The sequence below is a fragment of the Muscardinus avellanarius genome (assembly GCF_963383645.1).
Source record: "Muscardinus avellanarius genome assembly, chromosome: 1".
NCBI lineage: Eukaryota > Metazoa > Chordata > Mammalia > Rodentia > Gliridae > Muscardinus > Muscardinus avellanarius.
Window position 1 is genome coordinate 216,673,525 of NC_137786.1, and position 22,692 is coordinate 216,696,216.

General features: G+C 42.7%; 1 protein-coding gene across 5 annotated transcripts in view; it reads left to right on the forward strand.

The window, feature by feature from the left end:
• Positions 1-22,692, forward strand: part of TTC17 (tetratricopeptide repeat domain 17) — a gene marked incomplete at both ends in the record, with an annotated part of 116,657 nt that overhangs the window by 88,175 nt on the left and 5,790 nt on the right. For all 5 annotated transcript variants that reach the window (XM_080717759.1, XM_080717760.1, XM_080717762.1 and 2 more), the window contains 3 exons: positions 1,568-1,688; positions 5,513-5,672; positions 7,600-7,683. In XM_080717759.1, coding sequence (XP_080573885.1) covers positions 1,568-1,688; positions 5,513-5,672; positions 7,600-7,683 — 365 coding nt within the window. The remainder of the gene's footprint in view (positions 1-1,567; positions 1,689-5,512; positions 5,673-7,599; positions 7,684-22,692) is intronic.

Here is a 22,692-nt window from a genome sequence, read left to right on the forward strand (position 1 = left end):
GGATTGCAGCAAGGCGTCATGATATTCTTGTGAGCAAGATGGAGAGATGTGGTCTCCCGGTTTCCCACTGCCTTCAGGATAAAGTGTGAACTTCCCGCAGTGGCCTACAAGACCCTTCACAACCCGGCCTCTCCCCACCCTTCAGCACCATCCTCTCAACCAGCCATGCTCTTATTTTACGTCCATGCCTTTGCACTGGCCGTTCCCTCTGCCTGGAATGCCCTTATCCACCTCTGCGGTGCCAGAATTATCACACATCCTTAAACTCTGAGCTCAGCTGCCATCTCTTTCTTGGTACCTTCAAGCAGAATTAGTTGCTCTCCGCTCTAGTCCTTCGCTGTAGCACATCCCCTGTTATAATGATGTGTTTATATTACCTTCCTCACTAGACTGTGAGCTCAAGAGCAGGCTGTCTCATCATTTCTGTCTCTATCCCTAGTGTTTTATTGTCAAATGTATAGTTTATTTAAAGTGATTCATTTGTAGAATTAATTTGAAATTCTTCCAAACCATTCTTTTCTGTCTTAGTAAAGTATAAAGCTAAATCCCTGTCTGTACCTCAAATGGTTTTCTATTGTTGGTAAATTCCTACAGTATAAAAAGTGTTATACAGAACTAAAGTTCTTCCTTTCTATTCCAATATAATTCCTTTAGAAAACCCCTTTCCAATCAAGACTTAGTTCCACTCTTTTCTTGGGAATTTGATCTCAGTAAAGGGCCTGGACCCAAATGCTGTGCCTGTGAGGAATATCAGTAAGCAGAGTTTTTAAATTTCCAAATAACCTTAAATAGCATAGTGATCAGAGAAAGAGCTATAAGGGTCAAACGGCCTAGGTCTAGAGCCCAGCTCTGCTAACTAGGTGACTAACTAATCCCTTTGAGCCTCCATTTTTCTCGTCTGAGACATGAGAATAAAAGCCTCTTAAAATGAATGGTAACCTTTCATCCTCATCATCATTTTCCACCCTGATGCTCTTCTGCCAGGGGTGATTTTGCCCCTCAGAGGACACTTGGTGGTATCTGAAGACATTGGGGTTGTCATAGCTGGGAAAGTGTGCAGCTTACATCTAGAGGGTAGAGGCGAAAGATGCTACTTACCATCCTCCAAAGTGCAGGACAGGTCCATACAACAAAGAATTATCCAGCCCCAAATCTTCAGTGACAGGCAGAGTGACTAGTTAGAGATAGGTATTTCCACTAAGTTAGAGTTGTCCTTGTACTATCAAAATAGAGAGGGGTAAAAATTAAGCTTGATAAGAATATTAACAGTTAACATCTTCAGCCTTATTTCATGTTGATCAACCTCAAATGCAATGAAAGATTTTATTTCTGCTTCACCAACTATCTTTGAGAGTAAGGCTTTGTCCAAAGATGATTTTTATTCCCATTTCCATGAATGGTAAGATTTTCATTAGTTCTTTTGGTTGCTTATGGAAATTCTAAAGTCAAGGAGAAGGACTGGTACCATCAAATGCACCAGTGTGGGCGAAGTAACCACCAGGGGACATGGCACTTTGGGATCCATTCCTTTGCAGTTGTGTCTATTCATGATATACTTTACTTCCAGGAAAAAAACGTGACTACCAGAGTCTGGGATGGCCCAGCCCCGACGAGTGCCTCAAACTCCGCTGGGTTGAGCTGACGGCCATCGTGAGTACCTGGCTTGCAGTTTCTTCAAAAAACATTGAGTGAGTATCTTTATCCTGTCCTCCCTTCATGGCATGTGTACCAGTGGGACCACCAGGCCTCAGCTGACTTTAGGGATGCCCTCTGGTCAGCAGCTTCCAGAAGACGCACCATTTGGGGCCTGGGGTCAGCACAGCATGACTCTTGCTGACCACAGCCCACAGGTGGACTCAGCCCCCCATAGGGAGGCAGTGAATGTGCCCCCTTCTTGGCACCTTCCACTTCATAGAAGCTACCAGAAGTCAAGCATGACTTAGTTTGAATTGAAGAGTGGATCCTTCTTTGTGGAAACACAGAACCTATAGTCTCTCATGGACATCTTGCAATTGTGGGGGTACCAGAGCAAGTCCAAACTTAACCAATGCCTGCCAGGATACAAGCTGAGCAGGGCTGCCTCTCTGATACCTGCCATTTCTTCATTGAACAATGATTCTCTTTTACTGGCCTTTTTACACCTGTAAGTGTTAGAATTCTCCAGGATTTCCCACTAAGCCTTATTATTTTATAATCAGACGTAGTCAAACTGACCTATTCCAAAACTTCCATCACCAATTGATATATTGGCAGCACCCAAATTTGGATCCTTAGACAAGACCATTCTTCGAAGCCCTCAACTCATTTATCCAATTATGTATTGGACCTTTTTGTCTACATCTCACTTAGTCACCCCAAGCTCAATAAAACTAATTTTCTTGCTCACCATCTATCTGGAAAAATAAAACCATTGCATTTGTTTGCTTTTCCATTTCATAGTGTTAGTAATTATCTCTAGTAGTGTTTAGGCCAGAAACCTGGGCATCATCCTTAATAACCCTTCTCTCCTCACCCCAAGCCAGTCTGTTGCCAGCACTAGTTTTATCCCTGAATACTTTTCAAAATCACCTACTTTTCTCCATCACCACTGCTTCCTTCTGCAAGGAGAGCACCGCCACCTCCACAGGGTCCTGCCTGTCCCCTGCTGCCCTGTTCAGTCCCTTTGCTCCACTGCACTCAGGTCTATGTGAATAAAGCCATTCATTCTTAAAACTACTCACTCCTTATTGCAGCTCATGGGCCCCCAGAGCCCTCACACTCTGCTCCCGGCCGTCTTCAGCTTTGCCCTCCCTCCAGGTAGGGCTCCGCCCGCGGTGCCCCTGCTTACCTCAGTGGTTCAGTCCTACTTGTCCTCGCTTTACTTCAGTCTTACTTCCTGGGGGAACCTTTCACTCACCACTCCCTCCTCGTGGTGCCGAGGAAATGTGTATCCTCCTTACATCTTCCTTATGCTGTGTTTTTACTTTTAACTTACTATATCTATAATAAGTGAATCCCAGACCAGATGGTGTGCACTATAACAGCAAGGACTGTATATGTATATATTTTCTTAAAGTATTATTCCTAACTACTTTTTATTTTTTATTTTTGTGGTACTGGAGCATTCTACCTCTGAGCTACAGCCCGGTCCTATTTTATCTTTTTTTTTTTATTAATTTATTTTTTAAATTGGTGCATTGTAGTCATATATCAATCACATTGGAGTACAAGACTTGAGAGGATATACAAGCACACATCATCCAATTAGCCCTCCTCCAGCCCCCATCCCATTCCCTCCCCCTCCCTCCATCGCACTTACTTTGATACATTTGTTTATGTACCTCCTGCGTTTTAAAGAGGCTCCGTCCTCCAGTATTACATACCCTCTGATTGGTCACATTAGTTGCTTCACTATAGGGCCCTTTCTATAGCTCAACCTCTTCCTGTTGCCCTTTTCCTCCTAGTTATTGCTGATTAAGAGAAGCGTCTGATTTATATTTTCTGCGATATTTCTCTGTGCATGCTGCGTTGCAAGTACCGATCCCACTCTTGATGGTCCCAGTAGTGGCCTGGCTACTCAGTGGACTGATCCAGACCTTGCTGGCTCAAGCAGCGGCCTTGCCTCATGGGAGGCCCCAGTTCTGGTCTCGCTGGCCCCTGCACCGGTCTAACCCCTAACCTGGCTTTGGTCCCGGCCCTGGAGGCCGCAGGAGTGAACTTGCCTCACACCAGGCTCCGATGCTGGCCATTGGCCCCTGCACCGGTCTAACCCCTTGGCAGGATTCCAATCCCGGCCTCGGAGGCCCCAGCACCGGCCTAACCCCTCGGCAGGTTCCGTTCCCGGGTTAGGAGGCCCCAGCACTGGCCATGTCTCACGGCAGGCTTCGATGCTGGCCTCGCCTCACAGCAGGCTCCAATGCCGGCCTTGCTGGCCCCAGCACCGGTCTAGCCCTTCGGCAGGTTATTATCCTGGCCTCGGAAGCCCCAGTACCGGCCTTGCCTCACGGCAGGCTCCGATGCCAGCCTCGCTGGCCCCAGCACCGGCCTAACCCCTCGACAGGCTCTTATCCCGGCCTCGGATGTCCCAGTACCGGCCTTGCCTCACGGCAGGCTCCAATGCTGGCCTCACTGGCCCCAGCACCGGCCTAACCCCTCGGCAGGCTCTTATCCTGACCTCGGAGGCCCCAGTACCGGCCTTGCCTCAAGGCAGGCTCCAATCCCGGCCTCGGAGGCCTCAGCACCGGCCTTGCCTCACGGCAGGCTCCAATGCAGGCCTTGCTGGCCCCAGCATCGGCCTCACCCCTCGGCAGGCTCCAATCCCGGGCTCGGAGGCCCCAGTACTGGCCTTGCCTCATGGCAGGCTCCGGTGCCGGCCTCGCTGGCCCCAGCACCGGCCTAACCCCTCGGCCGGCTCCGATACTGGCCTCGGAGGTCCCAGCACCGGTCATGCCTCGCGGCAGGCTCCGATGCCGGCCTCACTGGCTCCAGCACCGGCCTAACCCCTCAGCAGGCTCTTATCCTGGCCTCGGAGGCCCCAGTACCGGCCTTGCCTCAAGGCAGGCTCCGATGCCGGCCTCTCTGGCCCCAGCACCAGCCTAACCCCTCGGCAGGCTCTTATCTTGGCCTCGAGGCCCCAGTACCGGCCTTGACTCAAGGCAGGCTCCAATGCCGGCCTCACTGGCCCCAGCACCGGCCTAACCCCTCGGCAGGCTCCGATCCCGGCCTCGGAGGCCCCAGCACTGGTCATGCCTCACGGCAGGCTCCAATGCCGGCCTCGCTGGCCCCAGCACCGGCCTAACCCCTCGGCAGGCTCTTATCCTGGCCTCGGAGGCCCCAGTACCGGCCTTGCTTCAAGGCAGGCTCCGATGCTGGCCTCGCTATTTTATCTTTATTTAGAAACAGAGTCTTTCTAGGTTCATGAGGAGTCTAACTGCTTGCTAAAGCTGTCTGCAAACCTGCTATCCTCTTTGCCTCAGCCTCCCAAGCATCCAGCACTGTGATTACAGATGTATGCCACCACGCCTGGGCTTCCATACTATTTCTTAGTCATTATGGCCCTGATGCTTGACATGTAATAGGCACTGAATAAATAAGAAATGAATGAATTATTTGCCAACTGTTGAACTTTTTAAATAGCTTTTCAAACTTAAAGTTTTAAATTTGGCAGTGCTAACTTGCCATATCAGCACACATAACACAGTCTATAACATTTAACCATGTGCACCCTGGGAAAATGGTCACTGAGAGTCATGAAGGAAAGTACTTATATCTTGTACATAACAGAATTCCCAGCTATATATGTAAAATTTACTATGTAGCCTTTAGATGGATTTTTCCATCGGGACAAGTTTGCTTCTGTGCATAAAGGAAAAGGAATAGATAGGAACCAGTTGCCGGTATAATCACTGTCTGCACCCTGGAAGAAGAAATCCTACAAGAACACCTACCTGTTAGGAGACCTCCCCGTGAAGGGTAGCATACAGAGTTTGATCAGTTGACTGCTAATGCTAATGTGGTAATCTCCATGTTTCAGCATCACAGAACACATAGACTTTGCCACCCCCATCCAGCAGCCAGCAATGGAGCCTCTGTGCAACGGCAACCTCCCCACGAGCATGCACACCCTGGACCACTTGCACGGGGTGTCCAACCGAGCCAGCCTGCACTACACAGGCGAGAGTCAGCTGACAGAGGTGAGTGCTCGGCCTCATCCAGCCTGTGTTAGCCTCCTAGTGAAGATGCAGCTGAGAGCAGAAAGCACAGGTTGCCAGGCCTTATTTTATTTTATTTTATTTACTTACTATTTTTCATTTGGCTGTTATCATGGTGGCCTTAAACTAAACCTAATTTCTTTCAGGGTTGGGACTTGTTCCTTTTTATGATTATAAAATTTTCATTCTGACTTACCCTCAAGGTGGGTTATATTCTGCCTTGCTATCAGACAGGAGCTCTTAAGAGAAATATTTGGGGCAATTAGTTCTCCTGTTCTCATTCTGAAGAAGCTTCAGGGGAAATTCAAATTCAGCATATACCTAGCAAAGAATCTACCTCAAATGAAAATTGGAAAATATGTCATAGATGTCCACACTAGAAGATGGATTGAGTAAATTTTGGTATGGAAATTGTATAATATACATGATGCATGTATAATATACGGATTATAGATTATAAATACAGAGGTACCATTAGGAAGATGTGGTAGAAATATATTGGCATGAAGAAATTTTCAAAATATACTATGTAAATATACAGTTTACAGGATACAGTATAATCCTATATTTTGTGAGAAAAATAATATATATATATGTATATACATAATAAAATATCTGAAACATTTACATGTATATATGTGCAATATATACACACACATATAAACACTATTCACACCCATATAGATAGATAGAAACATAGAGTGTGTGTGTGTGTGTGTGTGTGTGTGTGTGTGTGTGTGTGTGTGTATAGAGCTATTAACAGTGGCTGTGTCTGGGTGACAGTGTCACAAATAGCTTTTATTTCCTATATTTTCTGATGTTGCTATGATTTTTTTAGGGGGCAGGGGTACTGGAGATTGAACTCAGGGGTATCCTACCTCCAAACTACACCCCCCAGGCCTTTTTTTTTTTCCTCCAGTACTGGGGATGGAATCCAGGAACATTCTACGTCCAAACTATACCCCCAGCCCTATTTTATATTTATTTATTTTTTTTTTGCTTTTTTTTTTTTTTTTTTTGGTGGTACTGGGGTTCCTGGAAGCCCTTCTACCTCCGGGCTACACTCCCAGACCTATTTTTTTTACATTTTTATTTGGAAACAGTATCTCCTAAGCCAGCGCACACAGCTGGCTTCGAACCTGTGCGATCCTCCTGTCTCTGCCTCCCAAGCATGGGGATTACAAGCGTGCGCCACCACGCCCAGCTTTTTTTTTTTTTTCTTTTCTTATTTTGAAGCAGCGTCTCACTGAGTTGCACAAGACCTCACTAAGTTCTGAGGCTGGCCACAAACCATGATCCTCCTGTCTCAGCCTTCTGAATGCTAGGATTACAAGTGTGCACCACCATGTCCAGCTTATTTTTATTTTTAACAGAATCTTGAACCTACAATCCTCCTGTCTCAGCCTCTCAAGTACTGGGATTACAGGCGTCTGCCACCACACCTGGTATGAATATGCTTTACATGTCTATAAGTTTTATTAAGTGGGAGAGGACTGTTCTTCCTTTTTTTTTTCTTTTTTTTTTTTTTTCTTTATTGCGGTACTGGGGGTGGAACCCAGGAGTATTCTACCTCCAAGCTACATCCCCAGCCCTATTTTTTATTCTTTATTCTCAAACAGGGGCTCACTAAGTTACAGAGAGATTCACTAAATAGCTGAGGCTATCCGTGAACCATGATCCTCCGTCTCAGCCTGCCAAATGCTGGGATTATAAGCGTGCGCCACCACGCCCGGCTGGCAATATGTTCTTATATGTGTCTTCACAGACTACTCCCCAACGGGCAGTCTGGGACTGCCAAAGGTGTCCCGGAAGAGCAGTGGGCTTGTGTGCTTCAGTGCCCAGTTAAGCAGCCGCGGCTGCCGTCTGACTCCTAAATCACTCCTCTAATCTCCATCTCCTTCTGTTGTAGGTATTGCAAAATCTTGGCAAAGACCAATATCCACAACAGTCACTTGAACAAATAGGCACCCGAATCGCCAAAGTTTTAGAAAAGGTAAGTTGCCCACAGGCGCGCTGAAAACTGTCGCCTACGTTCTGACTTCTTTTTCAAATTATTTGTCCCTAAGTGGCTCTCTTCTGTTTCTTACTAACATTTGGTGACGACGAGGACAGTGTGGATTAACTCCACTCAGGACTTTTCAGTTACTTTTCTGGGTTTTTTTCCTTTGATTGGTTAGTATTTTCTGTCTGTTTACTTCCTGTGTGGGAGGTTAACCGTCAATTTTCCCTTCTTCACCCCAGCATGGGTTTGTGGAGGTGGTGCTATCAGAAACCATGGAATCTAGGTCTGTGAAATAAGTCAGTGCTAGTGGTGCAGAATGTTTGGTATTTTGGACTGTAGATATGAAACACAACTTGAAATGTCTTTCTCTTGGAAATATGAAACAAAGTATTTACAAAACTGTTTTCACATGGCATACAGAAAAGCTGGGTGAGAATCTCTAAGGTTACTCTTTTACTTCCCTGTCAAGTATTTGTAAAGGGGGAGTTTTCAATTTTTAATTCAGTTATTTCATGGCTCAGAATCTTTCCGCTTAATAGTGATTAAGAGGAGTAGCTCAACTTGCAGTATGCATATGACATATGCAGTGCGAAAGACCCCCTCCTTCCTCTTCTGAGTATCACACATGGAAAACCATCCACAGACTTCAGTCATAATGAATCGAAGGCACAGATGTGAGCCCCAGACTCCAGAAACACAAGGATTTCCAAAAGCAGCTGAGAGCAACACAGAAGTCAGACGGGACAGATTGTGGCAGAAGCCAGGCTGGTGGAGCAGTTTCCCAATATGTCAACAAAATTCACTACCTGAAGGAACTTCCAACATATAGCCCAACCAGGAAAATCCTGAATAGTAAAAAGAGCAGACAAAACCTTGAGACAAATATATAAGAAAACTGTAAGAAAGAACAGCAAAGCTTACTAAAGAGCACTCATCAAAAAACATTATCTTAAGTTAGAGTTAAATAATATTTAAGACTTAGCAGGTTTTATTAAAAAAATAATAAATTTATTTAGTTAAAAGTCTGAGATTAAAAAGCACAACCAAACATTATGCAATGTTTAAGACACACACCTAAATAAAACTTTGTAAGGTTTAAAATAAAAATTTTAAAATGAGTAAAGCAAATACAGATAAGAAAAGTTTGTTTTCCATACCTGAAAGATAAAGTTCAAAAAGCTTAAAGTGACAAAGAAATACAGTTTATAACACTAAAAACTAAAGATCACAATGAAGTTATAATAATTATTAACATTTATGTACCTAATAACTCAGAAACCAGTTACATAAAGCAGAAACCAAATTAAATTCAGAGAGAAATAGATTCACATATACTCCAACAATAATGGGCAAAAAATTAGTGTGCATATAAAAACCCAAGCAGTATAACTAGTAACAGATATTATTAGTTATATCAAACTTTGAACTTTGATAGAAAATACATCTTTTCTTTATTTAAACATATAATTTTTTACAGAATTACATGTAATATTAGTTATATTAATTTTTCATTGGTGCATTGTGGTCATACATCTTAATGGCATATAAGATGGTAGAGGCACACATGCGCATGTCACTCATTTAGCCCTTCCCCAGTTCCACCCCGTTCCCTCCCTCTCACTCCTTCTCGTGTCTGGCTTACTGATTGGCTTAGTTATGTTTCTGAAGGTACCGTGTCATGTATATTAGGGAATTTCTCTCCCCCCATCCCCCTCAGGTCGCCCTATTTGCTTGCTCATCTGTGCTTTCTCCCTCTTTGTCTAGAGTTCTTCTGTGACCATTTTTCTCCCTAGCTTCTGTCTATTAGGGAGAGCATCCAATTATTTACTTTTTGTGATTGACTAATCTCACTTAGCATAATGTTCTCAAGTTTCATCCATTTCCCCACATATGATGTAATTTTGTTCTTCTTATGGCTGAGTAAAATTCTGTAGTGTAAATATCCCATAGTTCTGTAATCCATTCACCTGTTGATGGACATCTTGGCTGGTTCCATAGTTTGGCTATGGTGAATTGTGACGCTGTGAACATAGATACACATGTGTTAGTTTGGTAGTTTGGCTTCCTTTCTTTTGGGTAGACACCCAGAAGTGGTATTGCTGGCTCATATGGTAGGTTCATTCCCATTCTTCTGAGGATCCTCCATACTGCTTTCCAAAGTGGTTGCACTAATTGGCAATCCCATTGACAATGTATTAGAGTTCCTACTTCTCCACATCCTCGCCAGCATTGTTGTTGTTTGTGTTTTTAATGATTGCAATTCTAATTGGAGTTAGGTGAAATCTCAGGGTCGTTTTGATTTGCCACTTGAATTTCTTCTTTTGTGAAATGTCTGTTTGGTTCACTTGCCCATTTTTTGATTGAGTTATTTGTTTTCTTAGCGGTAAGTTTCTTGAGTTCTTATGCATTCTAGGTATTAGTCCTCTATCAGAGGAATAGTTGGCAAAAAAAATTTCTTTCATTTTGTCAGCTCTCTTTTGAGGTTGTTGATAGTTTCCTTTGCTGTACAGAAGTTTAATTTAATGCATTCCCATTTATTGAGCCTCCTAAAAGTTGATCATATCAGAGAATTGGACAAATTTAAATAAATTCCAAAGAAGAAGGAAGGAGGATTGCAGGTTCAAGACTGTCTTCAGCAATCTAGCAAGACCCTGTTTCAAAACAAAAAAAGAAAAGGACTACAGGTGTAGCACAAATGTAGACTGCCCCTGGGTTCAATCCCTTACCAAAAAAAAAAATGCTGGACAAAGAGAACCGTAAGCCTAGAATATTATGCTAGCAAAATATTCTTCAAAAATTGAAGCAAAATAACAATGTGTCCAATAAAACAAGCTCAATTTGGCAGTAGTAAACCTGTATTAAATAGAAATTAAGAAAGATCTTCAGGAAGACAGTCCCAGGCACAACATGGACATGCAAGAAGAAATGAAGAACACTAGAAAGAAAAAGAAAAATGAATAGTGACTGCAGAGACTGACAGCTGTATCACCCTGAGCAGGATCAGTGTTGCATATATCCAGCATTCATGGTAAAGTAGCAGAAGTAATGGGAAGGAGGTAAGTGCAGTTTAGAAGTCCTAAGATTTAGTCAGGCGTTGGGAGGGCACACTTGTAACCCCAGTACTTGGGAGGCTGAGACAGGAGGATCACAGGTCTAAAGCCAGCCTTGGCAACTTAGTGAGCCTCTCAGCAATCTATTAAGACCCTATTTCAAAATCCAAAATAAAACTGGGCTTTGGGTATAGTTTGGAGCTAGAATGTTTCTGGATTCAATCCCCAGTATAAAAAAAAAGTCTCATATTTTAATTGGTATCAGCCCGGTAGTAAAAGTAATGATTTCCATTAAACTTTTTTAAGCAATAATGCATATTTTAAGCAATATGCTAACTCAAAAAAAAAAATTTGTTTGGACCCTTACTTATACCATGTACAAAAATTAATTCAAAATGGATCAAAAGACCTAAATGTAAGACCTAAAACCATACAGTTCTTGGAAGAAAACATCAGGGGGAAAATTGAAGACCTGGTCTTGGTAAGAACTGTTTGGACGTAACAGCAAAAGCATAGGCACCAAAGGAAAATAGATAAACTGGGCTACAGCAGGACTAAAAACGTCTGTGTATCAAAGCATGTAGCCAGCAGAGCTTAAGAGAAGCCTATGGAATGGGAGGGAATATTGGCCAGTCATGCCTGGTAAAGGACTAATATCCAGAATAAATAAAGAAGTTCTACAACTCAGTAACAAAAACCAATCTAAGAATGTGCAGAGGAGTTGCATATTTTAGTTGACAATTTCTCCAAAGATGACATTGGCCAGAGAACTAAAAAAAAATCTCATTATCACTTTTAGGGAAATGGAAATCAAAACCACAGTGACCTATCACCTCCTACCTGTTAGAATGACTATATTTTCAAAAATAAAATAATAGTTGCTGGTGAGGATGTAGAGGACTTGAAATCTTGTGCTGTTGGTGGGAACTAACTGTACACGGCATATACTATCGGAATTGACATGGTAAAACATGGATGAATCTTGAGTATTATGCTAAATGAAATAAGTCAGCTGAGCATTGTGGTACATGCCTGTAATCCCAGTACTTCAAGGCTGAGATAAGAGATAAGAGGATCACAGGCTCAAGGGCCAGCATGTCATAACTTAATGAGACCCCATCCCAAAATAAAAATGCCTGGGGATGCATCTCCGTGGTAAAATGCCCCTGGGCTCAATTCCCGGGGGGGGGGGGGGGGATACTGACTGACTGACTGATTTCATTTATGTGAAATATCTAGAGTAGTAAATAAAATCTGTAGAATCAGAAAGTAGAGAGCTGTTTGCTGGGCACTGAAAGGAAGAGATTGTTTACTGGGTATACAGTTTCAGCTTTACCACATGAGAAAGTTCTTAAGATTAGTGATCACTAAGCACTAAACTATAGATTAAGATGGTAAATTTCGTGGTATACAATTTTTACTATAATTCTTAAAAATCAGACTAGACAGCAGAACATGTAATTTGTTAAAACAGAAGAGATGAATGACAGATTAAAACAGCTTATTAGAACATAGCCAAACTGAGCTGGGCGTGGTGGCGCACGCTTGTAATCCCAGCACCTGGGAGGCTGAGACAAGAGGATCACAGGTTCAAAGCCAGCCTCAGATACTGATTGAGGCTCTCAGCAACTTAGTGAGCCTCTGTTTCCAAGTAAAGTATAAAACAGATATGGGAGTATAGCCTGGAGGTAGAAAAACCCCTGGGTTCTACCCCCAGTACCACAAAAATTAAAAAAAAGAAAAAATAGCCAAACTGAAGCACAAAGACATATAGGTGTTAAAGGAGGCACTAGATACAGGCATGAATGACATGTGAGAGACATCCATCAAAGCCAACATGTGGAGTGCCAGGAAGAGGGGAGAACAGGGCAGAGGCAGTGTTTGAAGAGATACAGCTAAGGGTTTTCTAAAAATGATGAAAGACATTGTTCCATAGGGCAACAAAGCCTGCAACCCACATATATAAATATAAAGAAGCCCCACTATAAGCAAACTGCTGAAGATAGAAAACAAAATTTCCAGTGAACAACTGTTAATATTGACAGCCAGCTTCTCAACAGGAGCAGTGGAACCAGAACACACTGGAATGACATCTCAGCTGCTGAGCAAACCCTGACAACCTAGAATTGTGTACCCTGGAAGTGCACTCCAGAAATGAAGTGACTGCACCAGCGTGCTGGCACACGCTTGCAATCCCTGCATTCAGGAGGCTGAAACCAGAGGGTCACAGTCTGCAGACAGCTTCAGCTACTTAGCAAGGCCCTTCGCAACTCAGTGAGACCCTGTTTGAAAAATAAAGACGAAAAATAGGGCTGGGTGTAGCTCGGAGGTACAATGACCCTGAGTTCCACCCCCAGTAACACAAAGAGAAGAGAAGAGAAGAGAAGAGAAGAGAAGAGAAGAGAAGAGAAGAGAAGAGAAGGGAGGGAAGGAAGGAAGGAAGGAAGGAAAGAAAGAAAGAAAGAAAGAAAGAAAGAAAGAAAGAAAGAAAGAAGTCACTATGTGTGAGATCAGCAAAAAGAGACCAATAGGCCAGTGGAACAGAATAGGGAGGCATTACATCTATGGTCAAATGATCGACTACAAGAGCACCACAGTATTTGAGTGTGGAAAGTAAAAATCTTCAGTAGATGTTTCTGGAATAGCTGGATACTCATATAATAAGAAAACTCAACCCATACCTCACATCATCCTCAAAAGCCAGCTTGAGATGAATTTATAGACATAAACATGAAAGTAAAGCTAAAGCAAATACCAGAACAAAACCTGGGAGAATATCTTCAAGTCTTTAGTATATGTGGGAAAGATAATTTTTTTGTGTGTGTGTGGTACTGGGGGTGGAACTCAGGGTCATTCTACCTCCAAGCTACACCCCCAGCCCTATTTTTTATTCTTTATTTTGAAATAGGGTCTCATTGAGTTGGAAAGGGCCTCACTAAGTAGCTGAAGCTATCTGCAAACTGATCCTTCTGTCTCAGCCTCCCAAATGCTGGGATTACAAGTGTGCATCACCACACCCAGCTGTGGGAACATTTTTTTAGGGCATAAAAGCATGAACTATGCAAGAGAAAATTGATAAATTGAACTTCCTCAAAATTAAAACTTCAGGCCAGCTGGGCGTGGTGGCACACGCTTGTAATCCCAGCACTTGGGAGGCTGAGACAGGAGGATCACACAGGTTCAAAGCCAGCCTCGGCTACTTAGTGAGGCTCTTAGCAACTTAGTGAGACCCAGTTTCCAAATAAAGCATAAAATAGGTCTGGGAGTGTAGCCCAGAGGTAGAAAAGCCCCTGGGTTCCACCCCATTACCACAAAAAAAAAGAAGGGAAAAAAAAAAAAGGCCAAGCATCTTGATGCCTATAACCCCAGTACTTAGGAGACTGAGACAGAAGGATCAGAGATTCTAGACCAGCCTCAGCAACATAGTGAGACTCTTAGCAACCTATCGAGACCCTGTTTTGATGAAAAAAATTAAAAAGGGGCTAGAGTAGAGCTCAGACATAGCCTGGGTTTGATCCCCAATACCCCCCCCCAAAAAAAAATACATCAGCATATAGTTTAGAAAATAGACACGGTACAGACTAGCATAAATTTGACCACACGTGTATCTGACACAGGACTTGAATCCAGGAAATATGGAGAATATCTATCAGTGCAAACTAAAACCAAATGAAATACTACTTACATACTTTCTAGAGGCTAAAGTGAAAAGAATTGCTAATGACAGGCGAGGGTGCACATCAGGAACCGTTGTACGTTTTTGGTGTCAGTATAAAACGGGATAAATATTTTTGGGTCCCAGCAGTTGAACCCAGGGGCATTTTACTTCCCAAGTGCATACCTAGCCTTTTTTTTAAGTATCTCTAAGTTGCTGGGGATCTTGCTAAGTTGCTGAGGCTGGCCTCAAATTTGCAGCCCTCCCATCTCAGCTGCCCAAGCATTAGGATTACAGGCATGCGCTACTCTGCCCAGCTGGACTATCATTTTTTAAACAGGTTGGCGTGGCAGTTTATTAAAAAGCTAAGCATCGCCGGGCATGGTGGCGCACGCTTGTAATCCCCGCGCTTGGGAGGCGGAGACAGGAGGATCGCGCAGGTTCGAAGCCAGCCTCAGCTGGCTTAAGAGACCCTGTTTCCAAATTTAAAAAATATATAAAATAGGTCTGGGAGTATAGCCCTGAGGTAGAAGAGTTTCCAGGAACCCAAGTACCCCCCCACCCCAAACACAAACACACCAAAAAAAAAAAAAAAAAAAAAGCTGAGCATTAGCCAGGCTTGGTAATGCGCGCTTGTAATCCCAGCATTCGGGAGGCTGAGACCTGAGGATCGCAGTTCGCAGACAGCCTCAGCTACTTAGTGAGGCCCTCCAAAACTTAGTGAGACCCTGTTTCAAAATAAAGAATAAAAAATAGGGCAGGGAGTGTGGCTTGGAGGTCGATTTCCCCTGGGTTCCATTCCCAGTACCACAAAAAAACATTCACAGCAGCTTTGACCATAATGGTCAATCCAGCAATGCAGTGAGAGCCCATCAGTAGAAGAGTGGACAGACACTGGAGGAGCCGTGCTGGACACAAGTCGGCAAGAAACAACTGCACCTGCATGTCTCAGCGTTGTGCTGACCAGCGGGGCTGCACACAGAAAAGTACATAATACGTGCCTCCAACTATAAAGGTCTAGAGCAGGCAACACTAACCTGTGGCGTTAGAAGTGCTTCAGTGATCACTCTGTCGGGAAAGCTGTTGACTAAGAAGCAGCGGGAAAGAACTTTCTGGGTTGTTGAACATTTTTGCCTTGAAGTAGTTATCAAAACTGAAAGTCACACTTAGGATTTCAGCATTTCTCTCTATGTAAATTATACCTCAATTTTTTAAATAAAGATTTTAGGCCACGAAAATCTGAAAAATAGTATTGTATAAAAATAACTAATTTTTTTTTCAGGCAGAAGGAAAATTATCCCAGATAGAAACTCATAAAAACAGGAATTAGCAAGGAGCAACTGAAAGAGTAAATATGAGTATGACTACATAAAATAAAGACAGTAATCTTTTCATTTTCTTTTTTTTTTTTTTGGTACTAAGGATTGAATCCAGCCACACTTTATGTCTGAGCTACACCCGAAGCCCTTTTTCTTTTTTTTTTTTCTTTTTTTTTTTCTTTTTTTTTTTCTTTTTTTTTTTTCAAACCATGTCTCACTAAGTTGCTGAAACTAGCCTCAAATCTGTAACACTCCTTTCTCAGTCTCCCAGGCACTGGGGTTAGAGATAGGCCACCGAGTTGCCTAGCCTGCTGATGCCTGAAGCTAGAATCCATGACAGCAGTAATACAAAGGGCAGAACGGGGGTGCACTGAGCAGTGTCAGTCGTCTTGGGTCCAGTTGGACACTTCACATTTGTGCAGCTCAGTCAGCCTCCCTTGACCTTGGCCTCGCTCAGAAGGATACGGTGGGAAACGCAGCTGTACCACCACAGCATCATCAGACGTGTCCTGTCACACCCTAGTCCAGGGACCATGCTCGGCCTACTCCACTTTTCTGCCAAGTGACAGCTCAGGTACAAGAGAACAAATCAAATGGTTTATTGTGGTAGCTACCCTGGCTTTGATATCACAAGTTTCATATAATAATTCATGTTTGACACTTGGAAGCTCATCTCATTTATTTACAGTTGTCCAGCCCAGATACAGTTCACCAGCCAGGGTCCTTTTTACCATGTAACAGCTAACATTCCCCCTTTATTGGGTTTTTAGGGGAGTAGGACTAAAAGACTAATCCAACGTAGGTTTCCATTTTAGACTCACAGACTCACCTCCAGGGCCCTGTTAATAACCTCACCATAGTACTCAGACTCTGGGACACATTCGAATCACAATCATGTTAAGGCAGATGGTTGTTCCCTCCTGCCCCACTTCCACATTTAGTAGGGCTGGAGTCAAGCTTGAGAATTTACATTTCCAGTCAGTTCCCAGGTAATACTGGGTGATACTGCTAGTCTGCGGACCATACTCAGAAGCCAGGGCCTTAGCATGTGGCAGTGGTAACAGCACAAGTGCTGCTTTCCCATCCACAGGATAGCAAAGATCTCCATATTCTCTTGGCTTCAACTTTGAAAATAGTCATTATTCTTTAATTTCACAAGCCCATCAGTAATTGTCTTTTTTGGAGGCAATGAGTTTGCGTCGCCATTAATTATCACTAGCTGTCAGCAGACGACATTAATCAGACACTGTTTTAGGTTAGATCAATAGGCACTATCAGAACCTCAAGTCACCGCCAAGGGTGCTCTCCACATACGGGGCTGGAAGCTCTGCAGAGATCTTTTTCCCTGTGGTCCTGGATTTTTACCAAGCTGTGACCCCAGCCGCTACAGCCAGCTAGTATGCCAAGTTACCACATCGTCCTGTTTGACCTTGTGAGCCTGAGCAGAGTAGTTCCCCCTCCCACCCCTGTGTCCCCACTTCCCCAAGTGCAGGCTCATAGACAGCGCTCCATGCTGACTGGACCAGTGACCAGCCCAGCTTAGTCAGATCCAGCCACCAGCTCCACCTTCTGGACCCTTCACAGACCTGCTCGTCACACACACGGACCCTCAAGCCCATGTGCTTGTCGCCTCCTCATCCCAAATGCATCAGCTACACCAAAACAACTATTCCAGCCAGCCTGGCTGTGGCTTCTGGTCAGATCCATTTCATGAACAGTGGAGAAGAGTGGGCAGATTCTGTCATCATAAGTGGCTCCAGCCTTTATCCCTTCCCTCAAGGGGAAGCTTTATCCCCTGTCATTACAATGTAAAGCTTTCACCATCAAACAGGGAAAGTCATTCCCCACAGAGGCTTCAGTCTCATCTCTCCACCCACACCTTTTATGCCATGGCGCTTTGGCTGTGTTGAATGTTAAAGTCCATCTGCTGCCGCTCCTCTGCGGTGCCTGTTCCAGAGGTTTTAGAAGTAGCTGGATAGATCATTTAGACTCACAGCTCCACAGCTCACTTGTGACCTGGCCTTCTCTGAGGAGGATGTAGGACAGGAAACAGTAAGCCAGCAATACAGCTTTTCAAGTGCTTATATTCTCTGCCCTTTCCCCAAGTGATCAAGACCATATGGGTGAGGATGGGAACACCCTGACTTAGAAATCTCAAGTTCCTTACAAGAGTCCCATGGGCCTGGAGTCAGGGGTTCCATTGAGGAAAGCCTGGAGCTGCGGCCTCTACCAGGTCACTCTCAGTCCTCCTCATCCCGCACTTCACAGTCAGTCATCTGTACCATGAAGTGCTGCCTGGTAACACAGGTGACGTTTTTATTACGTATCAGTTTCCAGGGAAACATAGCTAAAAAAATAATTAGCATGAGATCACCTTCTTATGCAAATTCATGGATAAAGTGTTAGGTTCTAACATTAACAGGAAATTAATATAAAGTAACAATATGGGTTTTTCTTCTGTAACAAGTTGAAGATGCAGTTGATGGGCTTGTGAAATTAACTAAGAGAACTGTAAAAGAATATGGTTGAGAGAAAGTGGAATTAATAAACATTTGGTTAATTCAAAAAATGAAGCAAGAAAAGACAAAAGACATGTAAACCATGTAGGCGACGTAGAAGGCAAATGGTAAAATGATAGAGATAAACCTAATGCATCGTAATAACAAACACAAATGGACTGCCGTACTCCATTGATCTTAAAGAAGAAATAAATGAACCGCCAGTCAGTCATAAAAGACTTAATATGTCACTCAAAAGCTGATATAATTAAGCAGACAAAATAATCAGTAAACTATAAAACATTAATAAACAACCTAACCAGTGTTTATATACTCTTGCTTTTAACTGTGAGAAAAGAGCTCATTTTTTCAAAAATGCATATGGGAGCCAGGCGTGGTGGCGCGCGCTTGTAATCCCAGTTCTTGGGAGGCTGAGACAGGAGGGTACCAGGTGCACATCCAGCCCCAGCTACTTAGTGAGGCCATCTGCAACGTAGTGAGGCTCTTTCAAAGTAAACTAAGAAAATAGGGCTGGAGGTGTAGTCCAGATGTAGAATGCCGCTGGGTTCCACCCCCAGTTCTGTTAATGGATCTGATCTGTTCCTTTCTGATGCAGATGATTAGAGCGAAAGGTTTTCTCTAAATGTATGGCAGATTGTTATATTTTCATTTAAAGTACATTATAACTTTCCTTTTGATATTTCCTTTGACTCAAGTTATTTTAGAAGTTAGTTCTTTGATTTCCAACTAGTTGAGTATTTTCTAGATGTCTTTCGTTGTTGATATCCAGTTTAATTCCATTGCGGTAAATATGATTTGTATTATTTTAAACTTATTTAGATTTGTTTTATAGCCTATAACATGGTCTATCTTGGTAAATATTTTATTTGCTCATGAAAAAAAGAACATCTCCCACTGTTGTGAGGTACGATATTCTAGAAATATCAGTTAGGTTGACATGCTCATACTTTATCTTTACTATTTTTTTTTTTTTTTTTTTTTTTGGTGGTACTGGGGTTCCTGGAATCCCTTCTACCTCCAGGCTACACTCCCACGGGCTACACTCCCAGACCTATTTTTTAACATTTTTATGTGGAAACAAGAGTCTCTTAAGCCAGCGAGGCTGGCTCCGAACCAGCACAATCCTCCTGTCTCCGCCTCCCATGCGGGGATTACAAGCGTGCGCCACCACGCCCGGCTATCTTTACTAACTTTATATCTCCTTTTACTAACTGAGAGGCAGGCTGAAATACACAGCTGTACTTATAGTTTGTTTACATCTTATTTTAGTTCTTCTATTTTTGATATTTCTACATTCTGTTATTAGATAATAAAATCAATGAAATTAAAATAAAAATAGAATGGAGAAGATCAACAATCCAAAAGTTGTTTTTTAAAACTATTATTAAAATAAACTTTTGAAGCTGGGCGTGGTGGCACACGCTTGTAATCCCAGCACTTGGGAGGCTGAGACAGGAGGATCGAACAAGTTCAAAGCCAGCCTCAGCTACTTAGTGAGGCTCTCAGCAACTTAGTGAGACCCTGTTTCCAAATAAAGTATAAAATAGATCTAGGAGTATAGCCAGGAGGTAGAAAAGCCCCTGGGTTGCACCCCCAGTACCATCAAAATAAATAAATAAATAAACAAATAAACAAATTAACTAACTTTTGGCAAAATAAAGAATCACTAATATCAGGGCAAAAGAAAAACAATGCTATAGCTATGCCAGATTAAAGAGAGAAGGAAAGAATACACTTTCAACTTTATTATCAATAAATTCAAAAACAAATAAAACAGTGAAATTTTGAGGGGAAAAGAATGTAATTTACCTAAACTGATTCAGGAATAGCTAATGGATCTTAAAGCTCTCAAATAAATTGAAGCAGTAGATTTTTTTTAATCTCATAAAAATACAGTGATACGTTTTGATCATTTAGGTGAATTTGACCTAACTTTGGAGAAATACTTCATCCCAATGTAAACAGACTTCCAAGCAGTAGAAAAAGGAACCGTTTCTCAGTTACCTGCTTGAGATAAGTGTAACCTTGGAGAAGAAAAAATAACTAGACACTATGATAATGAAGGTCGTATGTATTTGTGTGTGTGTATAATTTTTGTGTGTGTGTGTGTGTGGTACTGGGGTTCCTGGAAGCCCTTCTACCTCTGGGCTACACTCCCAGACCTCTTTTTACATTTTATATTTGGAAACAGGGTCTCCTAAGCCAGCGTGGGCGGCTGGCTTCGAACCTGCGCGATCCTCCTGTCTCTGCCTCCCAAGTGCGGGGATTACAAGCGTGCGCCACCACGCCCGGCAGTGTGTGTATAATTTTTAAAGAGTTAATCTTGAGAACATCTCCGAATCATAAACAAAATATTAAGGATCGAATCCAGCAATATATTTCTTTTTAAAAAAAGATTTCCCTTAATCTGGGTGTGGTAGAGCATGCTTGAAATACCAGTACTTGAGAGGCTGGGACAGGAGAATCACAAATTTGAAGCCAGCCTCAGCAACTTAGTGAGGCCCTCCACAACTTAATGAAACCCTTTTTCAAAATAAAAAATAAAATAGAGCTGAGGATATAGCTCAGAGGTAGAATACCCCTGGGTTCCATCCCCTAACTACACGCGCATACACACACACACACACACACACACACAGATAGAAAGAAAATGCTGCTCTGGGATCAGGAATGTAGCTCAGTGGTAGAGTGTTTGGGTTTGATCTCCAGTGCTGCCATAAAAAAAAAAAGAAAAGAAAATGCATTAAGAATATTAATACATTTCACAGAAAAGATATGTGTAATGAATAAGCATAGAAACAATTCTCAGTCTCACTAGTAGTCAGGAAATGCACAATAAAACCAGAGTTGAAGGCCATTTTACCCCCACTAAAATACCAGGGCCAGAAAGGAGATGTAGATCAAGAGGCACTTGTACACATAAATTGGCACACTGCCTTTGGGAAACAATTTGACATCCTGTTGGGTCTTGTGGGGTTTTTAAAAAATATTTACATATCCTGTCCCCCAGCAGTTCCTTTAGGATAAACCAGAAAAGCTTTGCAACTTATTTGCAACAGGAAATATTAAAAACAGGTAACAATTCAAACCACCATCTACAGAAAATAGAGAAATCCATTGTAGTAAATTCACTTAGTGGACATTTTTAATTGTATAGTGGAAAAACTTGAATGAACCAAAACTACACAGAAGATCACGGGTGAATCTTAGAGGGATGAGTCAAAGCCCCAGATCTTAGAAGACTGCATGCAGCATACCATTTTTATAAAGCTCAGGAAGAGGTAAGCTAAATTATGTTACTGGAGCAAGTATATGTGTGTGAGTGATAGAACCATGTTTAAAAGGGGCAGTGGAATAAAAATGATGACATTTAGGACAGCGTGTGCCTCTGGAGAAAGGGGGTTGGAAGAGCGCAAGAACACACACGTAGATGCACTTCATTCTTTGGTAATGTGGTGATTTCTAGGATATTCATTAGTTTATGCTTTATAGCATAAAGAAATATTTTATCTAATTATGTATTGTGCTTATGTAATTATATACATTCACATAATTATATACCTACTATGTAATTACACGTTATACAATTACACGTTTATTTTATATACTTGTAATCATAAATATATTCTTTGATGTCAGATTCTAACATCAAAGGAAGATAATTAAATAAAAAATGAAAAATCACTTTGGGAAGCCAGTCAAAGGGTCAGGGCACTAAGAGAGGAATGAACCAAGCTAGCTCCTCACTTCTCCGTAGCAGCTTTTCACATCATCACGCAGTGGGAAGAAGCCACATTATTTGAGGAAAGAACATGCTGCTTTATATCCAACCAAATTCTCATCATGATGTTTGCAGACAGAGAGTTTTGAACATATAAGGGTATGTAATTCACTAGGGCGACCATAACAAGATAGCACAGACGGGGCAGCTTAACGGAAAGTTCTGTTCTCACACATCTCGTGGGCAGGAAGTCTGAGGGCAGGGTGCGGGGCAGGCTGGTGTCCTCCGAGGTCTCCGCGCTCTGCTCACATGTGGCCTCCCTCAGGCAGCTTCTTCACATGCCCCACTGTTCACAGGACCCCGGTGTCTCTTACTAACATCCTGCACGTAGATCCAGCACGTTGGACTGAGTCCTTCCCTAACAGCCTCACTCGTGTTGACTTGTCTCCTCTGTAAAACCTTCAAGTGCAGTTACATTCTAAGGCATCGGTGGTTGGGATTTTAAAATGTGGATCTTGGCAGAACACAGCCCAGCCCACAATAATGATTTCAAAGCATATTGTTTTTACTCAAAGACAGACTTCAGCCAACCAGGAGATGATTAGGGAAACCACGCAAAAGTAATCACTGAGCACATTTAACTGTAGAACCAATACTTAAGCAAGGGTGGGCATAAAGTAGCAGATCAGAAGGTATGAAACTGTGTACTTTCACAGTGTGCAGTTACAAAATTATC